This window comes from Cinclus cinclus, chromosome 4 (genome assembly GCF_963662255.1).
Source record: "Cinclus cinclus chromosome 4, bCinCin1.1, whole genome shotgun sequence".
Lineage (NCBI taxonomy): Eukaryota > Metazoa > Chordata > Aves > Passeriformes > Cinclidae > Cinclus > Cinclus cinclus.
Window position 1 is genome coordinate 49,636,830 of NC_085049.1, and position 20,760 is coordinate 49,657,589.

General features: G+C 35.9%; 1 protein-coding gene across 1 annotated transcript in view; it reads left to right on the plus strand.

Annotated features, from left to right (window-relative positions):
* The window catches only part of PTPRQ (protein tyrosine phosphatase receptor type Q), a 98,131-nt gene that overhangs the window by 67,012 nt on the left and 10,359 nt on the right, over window positions 1–20,760 (plus strand). Inside the window, exons 32-38 of the mRNA XM_062492511.1 lie at window positions 237–459; window positions 901–974; window positions 6,441–6,540; window positions 7,330–7,458; window positions 14,901–14,927; window positions 15,602–15,683; window positions 20,099–20,189. Of these exons, the coding sequence (XP_062348495.1) occupies window positions 237–459; window positions 901–974; window positions 6,441–6,540; window positions 7,330–7,458; window positions 14,901–14,927; window positions 15,602–15,683; window positions 20,099–20,189 (726 nt within the window). The remainder of the gene's footprint in view (window positions 1–236; window positions 460–900; window positions 975–6,440; window positions 6,541–7,329; window positions 7,459–14,900; window positions 14,928–15,601; window positions 15,684–20,098; window positions 20,190–20,760) is intronic.

Sequence of the window (20,760 nt, forward strand, 5' to 3'; positions counted from 1 at the left end):
ATTGCCCCTCAAATTTTCTAGAAGTGATTTAGTTGGCTTACTCAGAGTTAACAAAATATGGATAGCGTGGACAGTAAGGAAAACTGGGTCTGAGTACAAATTCAGTTATAGACTGATTTGTGTAAATTGCACCAATAACATTCTGAGCTCTTAAAAAATTATTTCCTATGTAACTTTCTTAATTACAGTCTGGTCAGAATGTAAATTGCATCTATTTTTTCTTTCCCTGACAATAGCTCAGCATGATGGGAATGTCACCAAGTGGTATGATGCCTACTTCAACAGACCAAGGCCATATTTTACAAATGAAGGCTTTCCAAACCCACCATGTATAGAAGGAAAAGAAGATCTGAGTGGGAAAGAAGAGGTATATGTCATAGGTGCTGATACTTCATGTCTGATACCAGCCAGTCAAGACAAAATATGTAATGGCCCACTGAAACCAAGAAAGCAGTATCTGTAAGTAAATTTGTTTCCATGTTTGTCTAAGAGAAAGATTTGAGTGCAATATAGATTTATGCAAACACTTAAAATACATAGTTAAATTAGAAATGGAGGAGATTGAACTGATCATCATATGTATCTAATTTTATTTTTTTGGCTGAGCACAGATATAGGAGATAATTTCTTTACAATTTTTTCAAGCAAAAGAAGATGGTTATTGAGTTCTTAAATAAATCTAAATTCAAGATAAGTAATTCACATTGTGGCGTTTGGTACACTTAAGATTTTGACACTGAGTTCTTGATGTCTGTCCTAATGTCACTTTTGCAGGTGAATAATTATTTTAAATTATATTATACTAAACTTAAATGTATTCTTTCAGTTTGTAAGTGAAACAATATTTAAGAAAATGCACATAAACTTTATTTAATTAATTTTCCTGGTTTTCTTTCACAGATTTAAGTTCAGAGCAACTAATATTAAAGGGCAGTTTACAGATTCTGACTATTCTGACCCTGTCAAAACATTGGGTAAGAAGACTGTAATTTACTAAAATATTTCTCTATTTCTAAAGAATCTCCACAATTCCATGTTTCTTTTTAGTGCAGTGGTTTCTGTGAACTCAATAATCTCTATGTTTGTTGGATATAGCTTAACTAGAATGGCTGAAGAAATATATCCATCACCTTATATGTCTTTTTGAAGCTGTCAAGAGATTCTACACTAGCTTGGACTGTTAAATGAAGAGGTGATATTGACAAAGTTTGTTCACAGAGATTCAATTATATCAATAAAAATGTTACCAGGATAGTTCATCTTGTTTGGCAAACTGCTGGTAGCTATTCTGTTTGTACTGTTTCCTTCTGTGTTGGATGTAGAACTAGTACTGAATAGTCTTGGTCGCACGACGAATTGGCTGGGTGGCTGGGCCCAAAGAATGGTGGTTAAGTGGAGCTCCATCCAGCTGGCAGCTGGTCCCTAGTGGAGTTCCCAGGACTCAGTATTTGGCCAGTACTGTTTAATGTCCCTGTTGATGACCTGGCTGAGGGGATCTAGGGCACCCTCAGTCAGTTTGCAGATAACACAAGTTCGGCAGCAGTGTTGATCTGCTGGAGGTCAGGAAGGCTCTGCACAGGCATCTCCACAGGCTGGATCAACGGGCCAAGGCCAGCTGGATGAGATTCAATGATCCAAGTGCTGGAACCTACACCCCATGGTGTAGGTCACAACAACCCCATGCAGTGCTAGAGGCTGGGGACAGAGTGGCTGGAAACTGCCCAAGGGATAAAGTAGCTGGGGATGCTGGTGACAGTGGCTGAACATGAGCCAGTGTGTGCCCAGGTGGCCAAGAAGGACAAGAAGGACAAAAGTATCCCGGCCTGGATCAGCAATAGTGTGGCCAGCGGGACAGGGCAGGGATTGTCCCCCTGTACTTGGCACTGGTGGCACCACACCTTGAGTGCTGTGTCCGGTTCTGGACTCCTCAGTACAAAAAACACTGAGGTGCTGAAGAATGTCCAGGGAAAGGCAATGGAGCTGAGGAAGTGTCTAGACAACAAGTCCTGTGAGGAGCAGCTGAAGGAGCTGGAGTCATTTGGGCTGGAGAAAAGGAGGCTCAGGAGAGATCACTCTGTACCTGAAAGGAAGATGTAGCAAGATGGGTGTCAGTCTCTTCTTGCAGGTAACAATCAACAGGATGAGAAAATATGGTGGCAGGGAAGGTTTAGATTGATACAAGGAAAAGTTTCTTCACAGAAAAAGTGTTAAGCATTTGAATAAGCTTCCCAGGAAAGTGGTAGTCACCATCCCTGGAGGTATCTAAAAGGTGTGTAGATGTGGCTATTAGGGACAGGATTTAGTAGTGGCCTTGGGAGTGCTGGGTTAGCAGTAGAACTTGATGATCTTAAAGGTCTTTTCCAACCTAAATAATTCTATAATTATATTCCAGTGAGATTAACGACAGGTCATTTGAGGGCATGACCCTTTAGCCCCTTCATCCTTTAGATATAGACAAAGCTCCATATGAATTAATAAATTAACATTGTCTAATAGAATCCATCTGGTTCTAAAGTCACTAGCCAATAGCCCAGCAGTTATTTGGTCTAAAATCAAACATAAATCCTTCTTCACCATGTTGATATACCCCCAAAATTGGGAATGACATCTCTTATAGGAGATTGCAATAAGACCTGTAAGTTCTTTTAATATATTTGTAAGTTGAAAACTTACTTAGCTAAGCTTTAGCCCTGACTTTCTGAAAATGGATATCAAGACAACTGGATGAGTATCCAGAAGAATTTTAGTGGGCACATATTTTTCATTTGGCATTCATCTTCTGTGATATGAGCTCCCTTATTCATCTAATCCACTTTAGGAATTTGTTACATGATCTGACACTGAAGACCCTGAAATGCTAATTCACTACCTGAATATTCTGAAAGGATCTGGCACTATTTCTCCAGCCCAGAATGCTTTGGAAAGTGCAACATAAAAGTTGTCTTTATATGTTCTGAGTTTAAAAGTTTTAAGCAAATGAAGCAAATATTTTTCCCAGTAAGGGAAAGATAGTGTATCCAATCAGGGAAAACAAATTTACTGGACATGAGTCCAACTGTATCCAGTCCTTAGGGCAATTTTCTCCTTTCTAACAAAAATCTGCAATACTTAGTGGCAGGCAGATAGTGTAATTCATTTCCTTATGTATTGGTACTGAAAACTTGTGGCATTTTCTACCCTGTGCATGATAAATAGCAAGATCTGTTTATATGCTGAATACAGTGTAAAAGGGAAACAAAACAAAAACGTGGATAATTTCCTCAGATATCCGTGTCTCCTCATACCCATCCAATGCCTTCTGTGCTAAACTTTAACATCAAGCACTGCTTTTTAAGGCCAGACTACAGCATACTTTTGTCTGGTCTTATCTTCTAAATTTCAGAGCTTCTAAATTTCAGAGCAATTCCATCTTACGTGGAATAGATAAATCAAAACCTCTTTGCATGCTTTCTTACAATTTCTGGGAAAGCTACATCAAATTGATACATCACAAGTGATGCAGGTACTGCAGTTGAATGGTCCTGATGATAGAGAACTCTTGAGACACATGGCATGAGGAAGCTTGCCCAAGGGTTTCCTTATAGACCATGCTTGGTTATAGGAACTTTCAGGTTTCTCTAGAAATACAACTCAGAAAACATGCCAAAAAGTCAGCTTTTATAAATTGAAACCCAATTACTTCTACTGCACTTATAACATCAGCCACTCTCCAGGAGAAATTTATGCTGCCTGAAATCTGAATTGATATTTCATTTTAAATCAGTTAGCTTCCTTAGTAATAAACTCTGAAATTTGGAGGTTTCCAACATTATATTTTTATTTTATTAGCTGAAACCTTATTTTGAATTCTGGCAGAGGTATTCATAAATTTAAAAAACCCTACATTTTTCTGCTTTCTAAATCTACTGATATAAAAGATTTTGATCTGGAAAATCAGCAAGATAACCTTTTGGTGCAATTTAATATGATGTGTTTGAGGCAGAAAAAATTATGGAAAACCTTAAGAAATCATTTTGTGAGACATGTGAGATGTTCTTGTAAATAATAGGAATTTTTTTAGGGAGGAACACTGAAGCAGAAGCTATGGGAATTTACAGCTGCAATAATGTTTTTTTCAATTATAGTAAATGATACATTTTAATAGGGTGCACCCACCCAATCATATCTGGTGTACCACAACCATTCCTCTTGGCCTGGAGATGGGGAGTTTCTTCCTCACAATCCATGACTCTCATTGCAAAGTTAATGTCCGTGCTACAATGAAAGGTCAGCATTTTTCCATGAGATAATTAAGATACAGTGATAAATACTGTTTAAACTTGTAATTCATTAAGGCAGCTTGTAACCTTTATGTAAACTCTGATGGCTAGTTTGGTAAATCACTGTGGGGCAACTCGTAGTCCTGTGTTTCTTTTCCATATCAAATATAAAGCTGATGAGACAGGAAATAATCAAAATAGGGTTTCCTGACACAGTCTTTTGCATAGAAACTGACCATATGGTATTTTATTATTGCAGTTTGTCATAATCATGTATTTAGTCCAGCACTCCAGAATTATGTAACATGATATTCTCTATTTTGTCTCCTTTCCCATGCGCATGATTATCTCTACAGACATTTCTACAGAACTATGATTAGTCCTCCCCTGTTGCAAAGAAGTGTGAGAAAAATATGGGTTTTTAAATTCTTGGTTGGCACTTTACCAGCACTGTTTGGTTTAATAAAAACTGCATTTTTTGTATTAATGTTCAGTGCACATTTTAATGAATAACATTTTAACAGTAGACTTCACTGTTCAGTGCAAAGTAGATAGAATTTTTGTAGAGGTTTCTTAGGATATTCTTCTGTTCTTTCACATTGCTAATACTTTTGCCTTACTACAGTGAAAAGTGAGTGACAGGAACTTTTTCATTCATTTTCTCATCAAAACATTTTGTATGTACTTGCTTTTCTATTCTATTATCTTTCCCTAAGATTAAATTTTTCTTACCTTGTAATGTCCAGTGTTGCATCTAAAATTTTACTAATGCAGTGGAAGGATTGTTTCAGGTGTTTTTCAAACTATACTGTATTCTACTGTCTGTCGCTTCATACAAGCCTGATACTGCTTATTCATGTTGGTGTCAATCTACAATAATCTCACACTTTCTTCTGATAAATTTCTACCTAGCCTACTGTTTCCTGTGCTGTATTATTGTAGGCGATTATTCCTGCCTACATGCAGAACCATGTATTTGTTCTTACAAAATTCCATTCCACTGCTTTAAGGTGACTTCTTCAGGTAAATCAGGATAATTTTTAATCACATTCTTGTGTGTACATCAGTCCAGATCATCTTCAATATAATCTCAAATCCAAAAAATCACAACCTTTTGCAAGAAACAAAGCCAAGACTATGGTGTTCCCCAGTGTGTCCTTGGGAGGATGTCATCCCTTGACTGGGAGATAGTTTCACACGGCAGGCAGCAGTACATTTTCTGCTTCTCCTTGAGGCTAAACAGGAGCTAAGTTTTTCTACAGTGGACCAACAAGTGGAGGTGAATATCAACAAAAGGGTATAATACCAGCAGTAGCATTTCCTTGCTTTTCTTATTTTCACTGTTGCCTAAGAGAAAAAGAGGGTGAGTTTTGTTTTAGGTAGAGGATTACAGGAAGGGCGGGAAATTAAATGAGTCCTAGAAATTTAGCATTATAGAAGTTCAAAAAGAGGTCTAGAAACTACTAATCTAAATAGTTTATCAGTTTCTGAATGAGCTTTCATTCTTACCTGGAAAGACTGATTAGAATACCAACACCTTTACTTTTCCATCGTAGAGGCCTTTATGATTACTTTTGACCTGCTGGTGGTTATTCCTAACCATATGACAAATTCTCACATAAACCAGGAGCATGAGTCAATGGTCAGTGAGGCAGATTAATCCAGAAAGTTCAGATCTCATCACTAGTTCACTTCTTTCAGCACCCTTAGAATACCTCTAAACATAGTGTGTTTTACTTTGTGTCTGTGAGTGGCAGCTGCAAGTTTCTTTGCTTTAGAGTTGTGCTCTTCCTTTTCCACTTGAGCAGCTGGAACAGTCCTGCACAGAGACTGAAGCAGGGGCTGAAATCAGGCCAGTGCTCAGACTGATGTTGCTGCAGTATAGACTGACCATAATCTGTTTAGCAGGTAAAACTGAAAAACACCAGGCAACATCTGAACACAGAGCTGTGTTAAAATTATGTGTTGGATAAATCAGCAATGCTTAAGAACCCTTAGATAAACTGTTTCTGATTTTATTATACTTTTCTTTCTGGAGCATCTCTTCAACAAACATAAAATGGGTGCAGTTATACAGAGACTAAAAGGAGCTATTTTTCATTATTCCATAATTTCATGCTGTCAGAAAATTAAAAATCCTGAAGAATCTGTAATATATTAGCTTCCCAATTTCTGTTGCAGGTGAAGGACCGACAGGAAGATCTGTAGAAGTTGTCCTTGCCATTACTCTGTGTATACTTTTGGTTGTTCTTTTGGTGGCTGCTGTATATGCTTTTGCAAGGTGAGATTTATATATCCTTGCCATAGAATGTTTGAAAACAGTCAAAAGTGGTTTAAAGAAGAGTTGAAACAGTCCTATAAGTGGAACTAACCTGTAATTTCAAAATGTCTTGATTTTTGGTTGAGTGTTTTTTTGATTTTTTTTAATGTAAAACTTTAGGGAGAGACTCACAAAGAATTTAGTCTAGCAAGGGTAACCTCCACAGATGAAGAAAATCCAACTTCTCCAGAGGGTAAATCAGAGTGATAGCCTTTCTTAGCCTTTCAGAGCCACTTGTCTATTGACAGATCAGTGTCAGCTGGTTGTAGTTATCGTGATGGCTAATACTATCTACAGCTGGGTATGAAGCAAATATTCTTAGTTTTATTTTCTGTCTTCCTAATAAATTTATCAGTTTAATACATTGGGGTCTCAAATGGGGGCACAAAATTAGTTTTAATTTAAATAGTGTACAAAATTTCCATGTAGAAAAGCAGGTTGTGTAGTACACACATGATGCTAGTTTGCTCATTCATCAGTTCTGGTCTTAACTCAGCTGCATTATTCAGGCGTTACCAAAGAATTTTTGTAGGAAAACCAGAAGAATACAGCACATAGATTCTTTCCTCTGAATTTTGGACAATATAAATTCAGTATTTGAGTAAAATGCACTGTTAGAAGGGAGACAAAAATAAAGGCCAAGGAAGGATTCCTGGCAACCATTTTCCAGTTTCAGCCTAAGTCAAAGTATTGATGGATGTGTCCTTAAATCTTCTGCATGTGTATTTTTCACTATTATTTTCCATTTAGAATTCGGCAAAAGCAAAAAGAGGGAGGCACATACTCCCCACGAGATGCTGAAATTATTGACACAAAATTCAAATTGGATCAGCTGATCAGAGTGGCAGACCTGGAGCTGAAGGATGAGAGATTTACACGGTAAGCATACTCCTTAGGCAAAACAGTAGTCCAAAGGGTCTGTAGCCATGACCCCTTTCTGACCTTTGCTTGTTTGGAAGTGTTTGTGCTGTTCTTATTTACACAGGTCACTGAGATCCTTTTTCAAAGAATGACCTCCATCCTCAAGACACTTCTCACTAGCTTTTAGAAAATCACTTAATCTTAAGCTCTTTTTGCAACAAGATAAAAATCTAAGTGCAAATCAATGTTCAATTATGTTACTCTAAGAAGGGCTACATATTTGAAACATGCAAAATTTCTGAGTCTTTTTAATGGCTCGATTTTTTGTGTAGGCTGCAAACTTACACAATCTTTCTGAAAATGCCAGACTCCTGGAAGTCCCTGACAACTAATTCAAGAACAAATCAACTAGCTCAAGAACAAATCTGTCATTGTTTAATTGACATTTGGAAAGCATTTTTCTTTTTTAAAAAAGGGATTGGCATAACCTCTGAGTTTCTGTGGAGCTCAGCACACTGGCTATCCTAACATCTACTCACTTAAGGTGCATGCAGCAATTCATATTTTGTATCTGACAAGAAATCTTGTCACAGATATTTATCAGAAGGAGAACTGTTTTTTGACTGCCAGAAATATTGATATTATTCAATAAATAAATATAATGGTGATTATCAATAATATGTGACATCCAACTGTGTTAGAAATAGTTGGTGAACATTCTTCACCTGCCTGTATTTTCCCTGCTGTGTCACATAGGAAACACTGTGGTAGGCAGTCTCTTTAAAGGTGAAAAGCCTAAAATAGTCTTGCCCTAGTAGTCAAATATCCTACTGTTGCATACTAGGAATAGCTGGAAGATGAAATGTTATAGCTGTTGACCTGGGGTTTTTGTGTATGTCTGTGTGTGGTACAGAGTAAGTTGATTGCATGTACAAACCTGTTCAAAATAGAGCACACAAGAATGGCTGCTCATAACAGATGAGAAAACATACTGGGAATCATCTGGAACTCATTGACGTAACGGCTGGGGTATGTCCTGTGAGGGGCACTTGTTCAGATAGCAGAATTTAGTACCTGCTAATAACAGTGCAAAGCGTCCTCTGAAAGCAGAACCATTGCCAATGACTGCAGTAACTGTGCCTCAGATAAATGATGTTCATGGATTTACAAAAATAACTTGTTTCTACATTGTTAGCTGAATTAGAACAGTAGTAATGTTTATGTACTAAAGTGTTAATGGATTTTACTTCCAGATACTCATCATTTTTCTTTAGACGCAAGGAGATTTTTGTCATCCAGTAAGTTTTTGTATTATTGAAGCAACATGGTGTGTTTTCCATTCTGTTCTCTTAACCTGTGTGTTATCGTACTATATTGAATGATACAGTTAATCAAACTTAAATGTCAATCTTTGCAGATATTCTAATGACAAACAATTGTATTTTTCATCATGAAATCATGTATATTTTTAGTCCCTAATGTTGAATTATAGGAGTTCCACAACTATTTTGAAATAAATCAGGGTAATTTTTAAATGGAAGTTTTAACACATTATGGCAATACAGCCCTGATATATACAATTTAACCTTGAAACAAAAGTAGTGTAAATGTGACATAAGAAACATGCTGTTTCTTTCCTTTGGAATTTAGGATATATACACTTAAGAGAAATTCTTTTTTATCCTCAACTCTCTGTTGTACTCACTGCAGCTGTTTCATACTATGCCCCTACAATCTCAGCAACATATCCACGCAGTGAAATCCTGTGCTGGTTTGCACATACCATTCTGCCACTTTTCTGTTTAAATTTTGTATATTTTAAATTTTTAGTCTCAGACTCTAAAGGGTAATTGAAAACTGTAGTATTTCATATTTATATGCACTTCATTATGTGATTCATGCACAACAAGACCTTTACTGAACAGCCCTTTAGCAGTTTTAGTTACATCACCCTTATTTTAATGAGTCAGTCTCACTTTTTGGTTTGCAATTTGTCATGTCCTTCCACTTGTATTTTTCTTTTTCCTCATTTCAACTGTCCTTTAATGTCCAAAAGCAAAGACTTTCTACTTCTGTCATTGTAAGGTACAGGATGCAGCTGTTAAATTTTTGGATTGTTATTTTTCAAACCATAGTGGCACTACAGCAAGCTCCTTCCCCAAGTCCTTTGTTGAATGTTATGACAAACTTGAAATGCAGGCACTAATTGAGAGCTTCTCAGGACAGGATTCATGACATCTTTTCATCCGGAAGACAGAAAATGTCCTGAGGTACTCTCCTGGATAACATAAATATAGTAATGAGTGGCAGGATGTCCTTCTGTTCAGAATTCTTTAGTTTTATATTGATTTTTTTTTTTAAGTCTCAAAGAATCTTTCACTATGTGTATTATTCTATTCTGGTAAAGTCAACGGCCAAAGGGGACATTTTAGGTGTCGCTAGTGCTCTCTTTAATATAATTAATCCTTCCTGGTAATGAGTTCTATCAGGGAGCTGGCAGAAGCATGGCAGCATGTGCCAAGGCAGCTTACTACAAAACCTAATGATGAAATGGTTTTATTTCCTGTTTTTAGACTTCCACTGTCACATCATGAAAGAATTTTTATATCTGTTGCCACTGGGGAACAGCCATGCTGAAGGCAATCACTGTCCCAGTTCTTGTGTTGACCGTATCATTCTCATGATTTGTGGCTGAAGCAGTGGCATGTTAGCATGTTTAATTATAGTATTTCATGATGATGACTACAGTCTAGCCTTCACAGATTTCCCATGAGTTTGGAAAGGGTATCACTGCATCTGCACAATCTACATTGGCTGCATCTAGGCAGCTATTTCCGCTGTGTTTGCAATGCTTGTGGTGTTGCAGTTGGTGGCATCTTGCAAGTGCATGAGGAGGGCAGAGATGGGTAGATTCCTTTACCAGACTGGCATGTTTGTGTTTTTCAGATAGCAGTAAATCAACTGAAATCAGGTCCACCTTCCTACCCTGAAAGGGCAATGGGGAGTTTGTGTGAAAATCTCAGGTGAAAACAGAACAATATAGATTTATTCCCTCTAATCATCCCATTCAGCGCTCATTTGAAGGGGTTATTTTGGAAAACGGGTTTATTTGGTCACTACTCTGACATTGTATTATTTAGCTACTATAAATTAATAAAGGCACACGCAGCAGACAGAGTTCATTCACAGAATCAAAATACTCTAGCTTGCTCCATGAGATCCTTCTTGCCGGTCTCTCATTCATTGCTTCTTCAGACATTGTCTCATACTTAGTGGATCGTGGCTTATGATCTTGGCTCATATTCTCAGAAAATTTTTGCAGCTGGTATCTCATGAGAAAAACAATAAATTAGAAAAAAAATCTGTTCTGTATAGATATAGCTGGAAATAATTTTCATCATTCTTAGATCAAAAGTTCAATACCTTGAAGCTCAGCAAATATGCTGTATAAGTTAATCAAAATATTATATTTCATACATTTTATAACTTTTTAAATATTAAGCATTTTGCACTACAAAAGTCAGTTTGAGTAAGAAAAGAGAAATTTAAAAGTACCAAGCATTCAATTTTGACAATGTTGAAACTTTTTTGTGGGTAACTTTTTTTTGACCAGTAAATTAAAGGAAAATCCCAGTTCCAGTAGTAGTCTTTTAATATAATGAAAATAATAAAAAAAACCCTACAAACTTCAGTGGCTGAAATTACTAATACTAGCTAGTACATATATATTCACTCTCAACAAGTCTTTGTTAAGCATTTAATCAGTTGGATGTAGTTTCAGAGCGTGTGCAGGGAATTAAGTCCTACTGAATTTATGATCCTCTTTATGATTCCAAAATGTTAATTTTGAATATTTGGGACATGGATTGCATTCCATGATGGTGGAAATGGTGTGAGACAACAGTAAAAAACAACCTTGTTCAAAACATATTTAGCCCATAAGTCTAAACTGGATTGAACACAGTTTCATTAAGCACACTGAATATACATATGCTGGATCTTCTCATTACTTGCCTTATTTACAGCAGGTCCACAGAGCTTGCCAAGTTGCTCTTCAAAGCAGGCACTAATCTTCTGTGAATAGATTCTGCCCTTAAATTTTCAGTGTGCCCTAGGTTTGGTGAGGTGCAAGTAACTCTTCCCTCTTCCAGGTGCTTACCTAGGAGACAGTTTCTCTGGCACCCTAATTTTGCAGTGGTATTTGCAGCAAGGATAAAGCCATTTCGATCCCCATTTTCCCTTGAGAAGTTGAACCTTGTGGCTGATTGTTTGAGGCTTTTGTTTCACTCTGTGTGAGACAGCTTGTCAAGAAAATGGGGTCAGAAGAAATATTTCTGTATTACAGACACTGTAGTCCCTGCAAATACCAGGTAATTAGAACTCCTTATGGAAAAGTATTGTATAGAGAATGATTGTCTGATCTTATCTTTCCTATATAGTGTGCATTCAGTGTGTGTCTATATTTGAGGTAACAATTTTGCACACAAATTTATTTCTATAGACCAGCCTGATACTTTGTGTAGGCAGACCTGTCTTCCTTTGAGTAGGGATAGGCAAGCCTTCTGCCTAGCCTTTTTCTTCAACAAGTTTCCCTTTAGTAATCAGCTATCACAAACAGGCTTTGTGAAGTTTGTGTGTCCAGGAGAACAAAGTTTATGAATGTATGTGTCCTGGTACAACAGATGAAATGACCATGTGTTCTCTTTTCTTAGACCTCTAACATGTAGGAAGGGTTAAGCTCAATATTGCTCTCAATTAACTTGTTAAAAATTAGTTCCTCTGTTGGTCCTAGGAAGTGTCAGTGGTGCTTATGAGTTAAGCCTTTAGCCTATATAGCAATTTCTGTAGTTTTCTGGTTGGACGAAGTTTTAATTCCCTGTGGATTTCAAATGATTGACCCAGAGAGAAAGCTGAGTCTGTGTGACAATATGTCTTCAGTTATCACTGCCAACACAAATAAATGGCTTCTTTCTAGCTCTATCATGAGTAATCTGAGTGGGATTCAGATTTTTGATAGTCTTCAAGAAAAACCCCACACATGAAACAATACACTATTTTAAAAGAAAATCAGATTTAAGGCTATAAAGCATTCTTTATCTTAGAGAATGTTTTTCTTTCCTCATTTCAAAGTCAGGCAAGTGGGAATCTGAAATTGTCCAGCTGAAATAGGGAAATTTTCAACTTCATGGCTTGATTCTAAATTGTGCTCATCAAGAACTAGTGCTATTTATATTTCTAAGTTTTATACAAAACACGGAGAAATGTGGAGGACAAGCTTATGGATACATGAGTATTTTTTTCATTGAAAAAATACTGTAAGATTATTACTATGTATTCCAAGTCAAGAGACATAAAAAATACTAATTTTTTAAGCCGAAGGATGCCAAAACTTAGAATTGCTGGAAGTCTTTAGTGAGAACACAAAATTCATCCCTTCTGCAGATCCTTATACAACAAAGCCAACACCTTTGCACAAGTTAGACAAGTTAGACATTAACTTTCCTATAAGCAATTTCAAGTAAATCATCTTATTTTCTGAGCTGCCAAGCCACTATGTGCACTTGCTACTAACAGTGTGACAGTTCAGTAATTCTAAAAATCAGTTACATTCCTACAGATAGGTTAAAGTTTCAACCCATAGTTGCCTTGCTTCTTAGCAAAACTTACAGTGTTGGATCCACGTACTTTCAGCACTGAAACACTAAATGGCCTACCTGGACTGCTTATGTACAGCACAAAACTAATTTTTATTCCCTAATGACCAAACTGCATTTTCTTACTGCAAATATTGTGCAGTAAGACCCTCATTGCTAAAAATTTGAGAGGAGAGTATTTGAAAAATTAGTGGAATGTCAACTGGGACATGACATTTTTCTGTTATTCTGTGGTGAAAATAGGTCAATTCAAAGGAAAAAGAATTGTAACTTCCCTTCAAAGTCTGCCTATAATTTTTAACCTTAAAAAAAACCTGCAAAAATGTTTCTAATCTAGTCAAAGACAAATATATATTTGTGTGCACTACTTTGGTACAGCTATTAAAAATCCTTTTTTTTTTTTGGTTGGAAACTTTAGTTCTATAATGTTGCCAATATTGCTAGAAGGTAGTTTCACCTGCCACATAATGCAAACAACTTATGTGATACAATAAGCTTAAGCTACACGTCTAAACATTCTGAATAAATAGGGTGCCATGCTGTCTTATTGCCTTCTTTTTCACTCTGAAGCTATCCTTCAGTTTTCCTTCTTAGTAGGCGCCTTTATTTCTGTAAATAATTTTAACTCCAGTGAGACTGATCCAGTGAGACTTTAGTAGCCAGTTCCCTTTGTTTGAGGATAATTGTTCTACAATGTATGTACCACAAAGGCATCCTTAGTAGCTTTGAAATTAACTTCTCTGATGCTTAATAATAAATTATTCAACAATTGTATTAATCTCATTTTATTATCTCAATTAAAATTCAAATAATTAAGCATCATTTCATAAACCAACTACTTTTAAAGCAATTGTTTTCTCTTCTTCTAAAATTATGATAGCAATACAGTAGACATACAGAATACTTTTGTAATATTTTCTTTAAGAATGTATATTTGGAGGAATAGACACATAAAAGGGGGACTTGGAGTTTTTTGAAGGAGCAGGTTATCTTTTGAACTGAATTATTACAAACTTTTTAACTTGGTCCTTTAGGTAAGCTTTCTGAGTATGAGTGCTCAAAATTTGCTTTCTAAATCCATTCAGAGGCAATTGTGACCAAGTTTCAAAGCCATCTGAAAGTGCCTGAATATAGATGCTCATGTACTATCTTCATGAAACCTGCTGTGACATCAAGTTAAAGATTTAATGTGTATTGCAATTTTAAAAATTGACTTATACAGAAACAGCCGCCAACATGTGAAAAATGAAGATAAAAAAGGGACACTAATTTTTTAAATCTTTAGAAAAACAACCACAGCTGTGGTTTCTGTAGAGGCACATGAGTGCCTACAGTATCATGATTCATCTGTGACTCACTTTAGATATCTGCTTCAAATGAGATGAAATTACACCTATTTCTCCTCATTGATTATAAAAGAAATCTAGAGTGACTAAGAACTAGGTGTCTGTGTTCAATCAGGTTGATCCTATCCTGATGCTCTGAAATGGCCCATAGAAGAATGATATTGTAAAGAATGCAAACTGACGCCTGTCAATGTGTATGTGTGTACATAGTGCAGTAAGTCTGGGTTTCCCAGAGCACTGTAAAGTGATCTAAAGAAAATTATAGTAACTGTAACTATGTTATTCCTATCTGCTGATACCTGAGATAAAAACTAATAAATACAATCACCCAAGGTATCTGAATTTGAATCCATAAGGGAAACCAATCTTTAGGTACAAGGTATTTAATCTAGAACCTATTAAAATGCAAAATATTGGTTAACTCTCAGCTTGCTACTTTTAACAAGAATCTCTGTTTCAGGTTGCTTAGTTATAGAAAATCCATCAAGTAAGTTTACTAAAGATTTTTATGTTGTGTTCATTGGTGAGTCTCAATGTTGTGTTCATTGGTGAGTCTCAATGTGTGAGACTATGTTTATTAGAAAAAAACACCAAGCTGCGTATAAATCATAAGAGCATGACTAATTGCATGGTAACTGGAGAAATGCTTTCTCTCTCTCTGGGGTGAAGCCTGCATGTCTGTGTTTTAGCTTGGGAAGTAATACAGGGTTATTTAAACTCCTCAGGATTTAAAAACCATGCCATTATGAGAATGAGGTCACTGCAATGTTTTATATGTCTAAAACTTTGCAATGTGTAAAATGTTTTCTGTCTGACAAAGAAATATTACGTAACGTAGAATGCAATAATAAGTTTACAAATATACTTTAATGTCAAAACCTTGCCTTGAAATTCTGTTACCTGTAAAAACAATCACAGTACTGTTAACATTGGCAACATCAAAAATTTTGTAAGGGGGAACAACAAGGGGGTAAAATGTTTCTCTTTTAAGTGATGGAAAAAAAATAAATAAGCATGCTGTAAGCAATTTATAGTTTTCTGCCTGTAAGTATCAGTTTCCACTGATCTGGAAAATATTGTTTATTAATAAACTACAGTAAAATAACAAGAATTATGAAAATGTTCCCTATGGGTTTCTAATTCTTCTGTCCTTTCTTTCAGGCCAATAAGCAAGAAATCCTTTCTACAACATGTTGAAGAGCTTTGCACAAACAACAACCTAAAGTTTCAGGAAGAATTTTCGGTATGTTGCAAGCAGTTGTCACAACATTGCAAGACCTTCAGTCGTTTCATGTGTCACATTTCATGTCCATTTTAAGCAGGCAAGGCCATGAAGGACTCTGGCCTTGATAATCAATACCCAATTACCAGGTTGATTGTTTAGAAAGTAACAGTACACTGATTTGGATTCTGCAACCTATACTACAACCTGGTCAGAATTATTCACTTTATTGTCAGACAAAGCTGATCTTCTTTAGTCTCCAACATTTCAAGATCACCATACTTATGTTTTTGTATATCTAGTATTGCATATGTAGGTTACCTAAGAACAAGCTTTAAGAGTTTTCAAACATATACATAGGTATATTTAACCAATATAATTTAACCATTTTAACCATTTAACCAATTTATCCAATAAATATATTTGTTTTCCTGAGTGGTGATGACCCCAAAAACAGAGTTAATGTTCATTCTGTAAAATTTTCAGACCCCAGTCATACTGCTGTGAAACTCAGAAATGTTTTTCTTCCATATGTTTTTATGCAGAAAGTCAAAGTTTTGGACATGGTACTTTGATTGTTGTTCCTCTACAAGTAATATGGCATATTTCTTATGCTGTTCAGAATAGCTTCCATATGAATTGCCTCCATTTCCTTACATGAGCAGATGAACACAAGAAGCCTGTCTTTCTTTCTGAAAAGAGCCTAATTCTCAAAATATACATTACAGATAATATAATGCATGTATAGTTTCAAATTTTAAAAAGTTTTTACTATTTTCATCAAGTAGTATTTTATGGCTATCATATTTTTTTTCTCAACAATAACTTCTTGTTATTTCAGAATGTTTATCATCATTATCTTTCTTAACACATACAGTCATTTGCTCAAAAATAATTTGTCAGTGTTCAGTGATTTTATTTTGGACTTATAAATTTACCATGCATAATTTTCTAGTTGGATTAACAAAAATGAAGACTTAACAATTGGCTTTTCTTCTGCTAGATTATAATATTTCAGTTGCCAAGGGTACACTAGCAAAAGTGTATAAAGATTAATGGTATTTCCTACAGGTTTTTTGTTATGCTCATTAGATAAAATAGGTCTGGATTTAATAATAAAAAGCACCATAAAATTCTCAGAGCAATAAAGTAAGAATATTTTTTTCTTAAAACCAGAAGTGTTATTTCACTTGAGCAAGACTGATTATAGTTACATTATGCATGACTGAACAGATGAAAAGCTTTACTATCAATAACAATTTCACATATTAACATCCATTACCAGAAAGTCTCTAGTATTACTTTCTTTAGGTGTGACCCACGTTGGCTAAGCCTTACAGCATTGTAATGTCTTAAATTTTAAACAATAGTGTTTTACCAAACCAAAATCTTTGCACTCTGCTTAAAATTTAGAGAAATACAAGAAGCTGAGGTCTCCTTCAAACCATTTCTACAGTCAGCCTATAATAGAGAGTTTCATATGTCATTTAGGTTTTCAGTCTTTTTTCTCTCTGAGTTTCAACTTCCATTCTTCAAAGTGTAGTGATATCTTCGTAGATGACTTGTCCAAGGGCAGGCAGAATTTCAAGGTAGGTTCAGTCCCTCAGTACGAGTGTATCTGTGTTAGTTGTAGCATGTCTTAACAGATAAAAAGTAGGATTGACAGCGCACTTGAAATTACATCAGTAATGACAATGCTCAGGAGCAGGCAATGCACACAATAAACAAGCAGACTTCATTATATAGAGTGTTTTTATCATGCATAATTCTACTTTTACATAAATGACTTGATAGTCCTGCAATACATTAGCTTAAAATATAAACCCCTGAAAATTATATGAATCCACATCTGAAGAACATAACTAAGTGGTGAAACACTGAAAGAGGTTTCCCATAGAAGCTGTGAATGCCCTATCCCTAGAAGTGTCCGAGGCCAGGTTGGATGAGGCTTTGAGCAACCAGATCTGGTGGAAGGTGTCCCTGCCCATGGCAGCATGGTGTTGGACTAGATCATGTTAATGTCCCTTCCAACTCAATCTGTTCTATGGTTCTATGAAAAGCGTAGTGCTGAGGTTGCTTGGGCTCTTGGTCTGTCTCCAGATGAGTAAATTCAAGTTTACTGGGAATGGAATGTAAGAATATTTGTTATGTTAACATTTATACTAATAAGCTGCTAGTATATTTCCCATGTTGGATTTTGACTGCTTCACCTAGCAGTCTTCCTGGACAATTCCAAGATAAGCTTCGGTAGATAAAGTAGTCTCTGTGTAACTTGCAATAGGCAGTTTGTGGACAACAAATATCGTTTGGAATTTTCCAGCATAAATGTGAGTCTTTCCATTTTACTTAATCTTGCAATCAATGGATATTCCCGGTTTCATCTAATTTGCTTGACCGACCAAACTGCAGTGCCAGGACATCTTCAGGGGTCAATCTCAGCTCACCTGTGAATATGACCTCTGTGTAAATGTGATGAGAAGGGAACCTGGGCCTCAGAATGGACCTGGATCTATTTCTTGTCAGAAAAGACAAGTTTAAAGAAAATGTGGGGAGTCAAAGTAACAGACGATGAGTGTCACCTCACTGCTATTCAAACTTCCAGGTTTCCAGCTGATTTCTGCATCTCTCAATACATTTGGGAACTTATGCTTTCCTAGTAAGTGGCAAATTACTGAAACAGAAACACTTGTAGAATACTTGTTTTATGGTAAGTTCTACTCATGAATAAAAAAAGAAAATGAAAAGAGTCACCAGTATCACAAAAGTTCTACAGTAAATAAAATGCAAATTGTTTATTTCAAAGTTTTATAAGTTTGCAAAGAAACATGATTTCTGTGACAAGTTGTTAGTGAGTTTTGGAACCCAAATAGTCTTTCCCCAAATCTGGAAATAATAGATAAGAGTGAAATCCCTACTAATGCAGAGACTTGGTACGAGGCTTTTGAGCACTTGTTCGGTTATGGAGGCATCACTATGAAAATAACAAGGTCTGCTTCTCTATTTCCTCTCTACTACACAGAGCTATAAAATGGTGCTACTTTTACAGTAGTTAACTGGCAAGCTAAAACTCAGAGAAGTGAGGCAAATGAGGCAAGTTAAAGTTCACATGATATGGGATTCCATGGCCCAAAACCCTTGCAATATTCAAAATAGGTATTTTGTGTATGTCCTTCCTTCATGAAAATATTCAATGACACAAACTTTGTGGGAGAGTTTCTGCTTTCTGAATGAGAGGAATTTTAACATCTCCACCTTTAACTGTGTTTTATACACAAGGCTAACAGAATATTTGAATTAACAGTGAAAGAAAAGCACTGTAATAAAACAGTCCTGGTTTTCCATTTTTCATTACCTCTCTTATTTATTTATTTATTTATTTATTTATTTATTTATTTATTTGCTAGGAGATCCCCATTAAATTTTATTCATAGAAGAAAGACTTTCTCAAACACATGGGCAAATGGGCATAATTAATATTGAGCCTGATAGTAAGGCTATCTGCCCAACTTTTGGAAGTAGTCCATGCAGACAGTAACTGATAATATTAAAAGACAAATTTGAAGGGATTACTCTGCACAAACGGGAAAGCTTTGTATTGTGCTTATTCAAAGCAATAAGTAGAATTCTTTAATTTATATCTTAGATCAGTGAATATAAAAACCAGACTTGTGTACAACATTTGTCAAATAAAGCAAAATTATATTGAAGTTAACAATGTATTTAGAATTCTGGATTTTCTGCATCTTCTATTCTCTTAACACCAAGGTCATTACTTTAACACATTTTCTCCATTAACAAGTTCTGAAGTTGTCTCCACTCTTTTAATCAACTTTGTAAATTGTGCTTGTTTATGCACAGAAACATCCCCATCAAATAAGTTCCTCAGTATGAATGATTTATCCATCTCTGTCCTCCAGTATAGAAGTAATGGCCAGTTGTGAAACTGCAGTACAACCCAAAAAATCTTCCCATCCCTTTCACAAACAGTCCCATGAACAATAAATAATTGCCAGTTTTCTCAACTTCATTTAATCCTCATCAGTTCTTATGCTGTACCACAAGCTCTCCCAAGCTACAGGAGTCAGGAAAAGGCATTATTCAAGACTAAGTCTGAGTCAGGGCATGGTAACCAAGCATGTGACTTCATGAAAAAAACAGAAAATTACAAAAGGTGATAGACTGATTTGTCCAGGCTTTTAAAGGTGAAAGTTCATGTAAGCTCAATTGTTCAAATCGACGGCATTGTCTGCAGTGCTGCATCTAACATTGCTGGTGTAACTGGGGTTCACAGTGGGGTGGGAAGCTCTGTAATGCTTCCAGCTGTTCTTAAAAATGCATTGTTGCAAAACTGTAGAGTTTTTCCTCTTACTGGATGATTGTGTCATATTTTAATTTCAAGTGGAAAAGTTTTCCAACAAAGATTTATTCCTCTGCAGGAACTTCCCAAGTTTCTTGAAGATCTTGCCTCAACAGATGCTGATCTGCCTTGGAACAGGTCTAAGAATCGTTTCCCAAACATAAAGCCATGTATGTGTGTTTATGGACCAACTCTCCCATTTTGCTCTTTCCATAGTGTAACAGATATTTGGAATGCAAGTGTATTTTTGTTTGATCTGTCTTTGAAATAGCAGTACATACACGTCCACATTATGAAATAATTTTCTGTCAAGTAATCCGTCTTTACTTTGTAGGGTTTTTTTAAGACAGTTTTACTTGCAAGTAGCTTTCAACTTGCTGTCACAAGCTTTAATATGCAGGTGCAAGAAACTGTAGCCTCAATAGTTTCTTGGCTTTGTAATTCAAGCCATGTAGCAAACTCTTTAAAATTCTTCCTCATTGGTTTTTTTACCCCCCTTTAGTAAGAAGTAATTTTTTAAACATATAAAATCCACATGTTTGTGCATTCAGCTACCTCAGGAATCTGGATATTCTTTCTTGTGGATATGTGTACATGTGCTACAAAGGTTCCACGGAAGATCAGAGTGACTGTATGACAACTTAAAGGCCAGGCTAGATATTATCACAGGAGACAGGAGTCTGTCTCTCTATACTCAACACTGCTTCATTTTTCAGTTAATAAGACAAGAAATGTCATTAT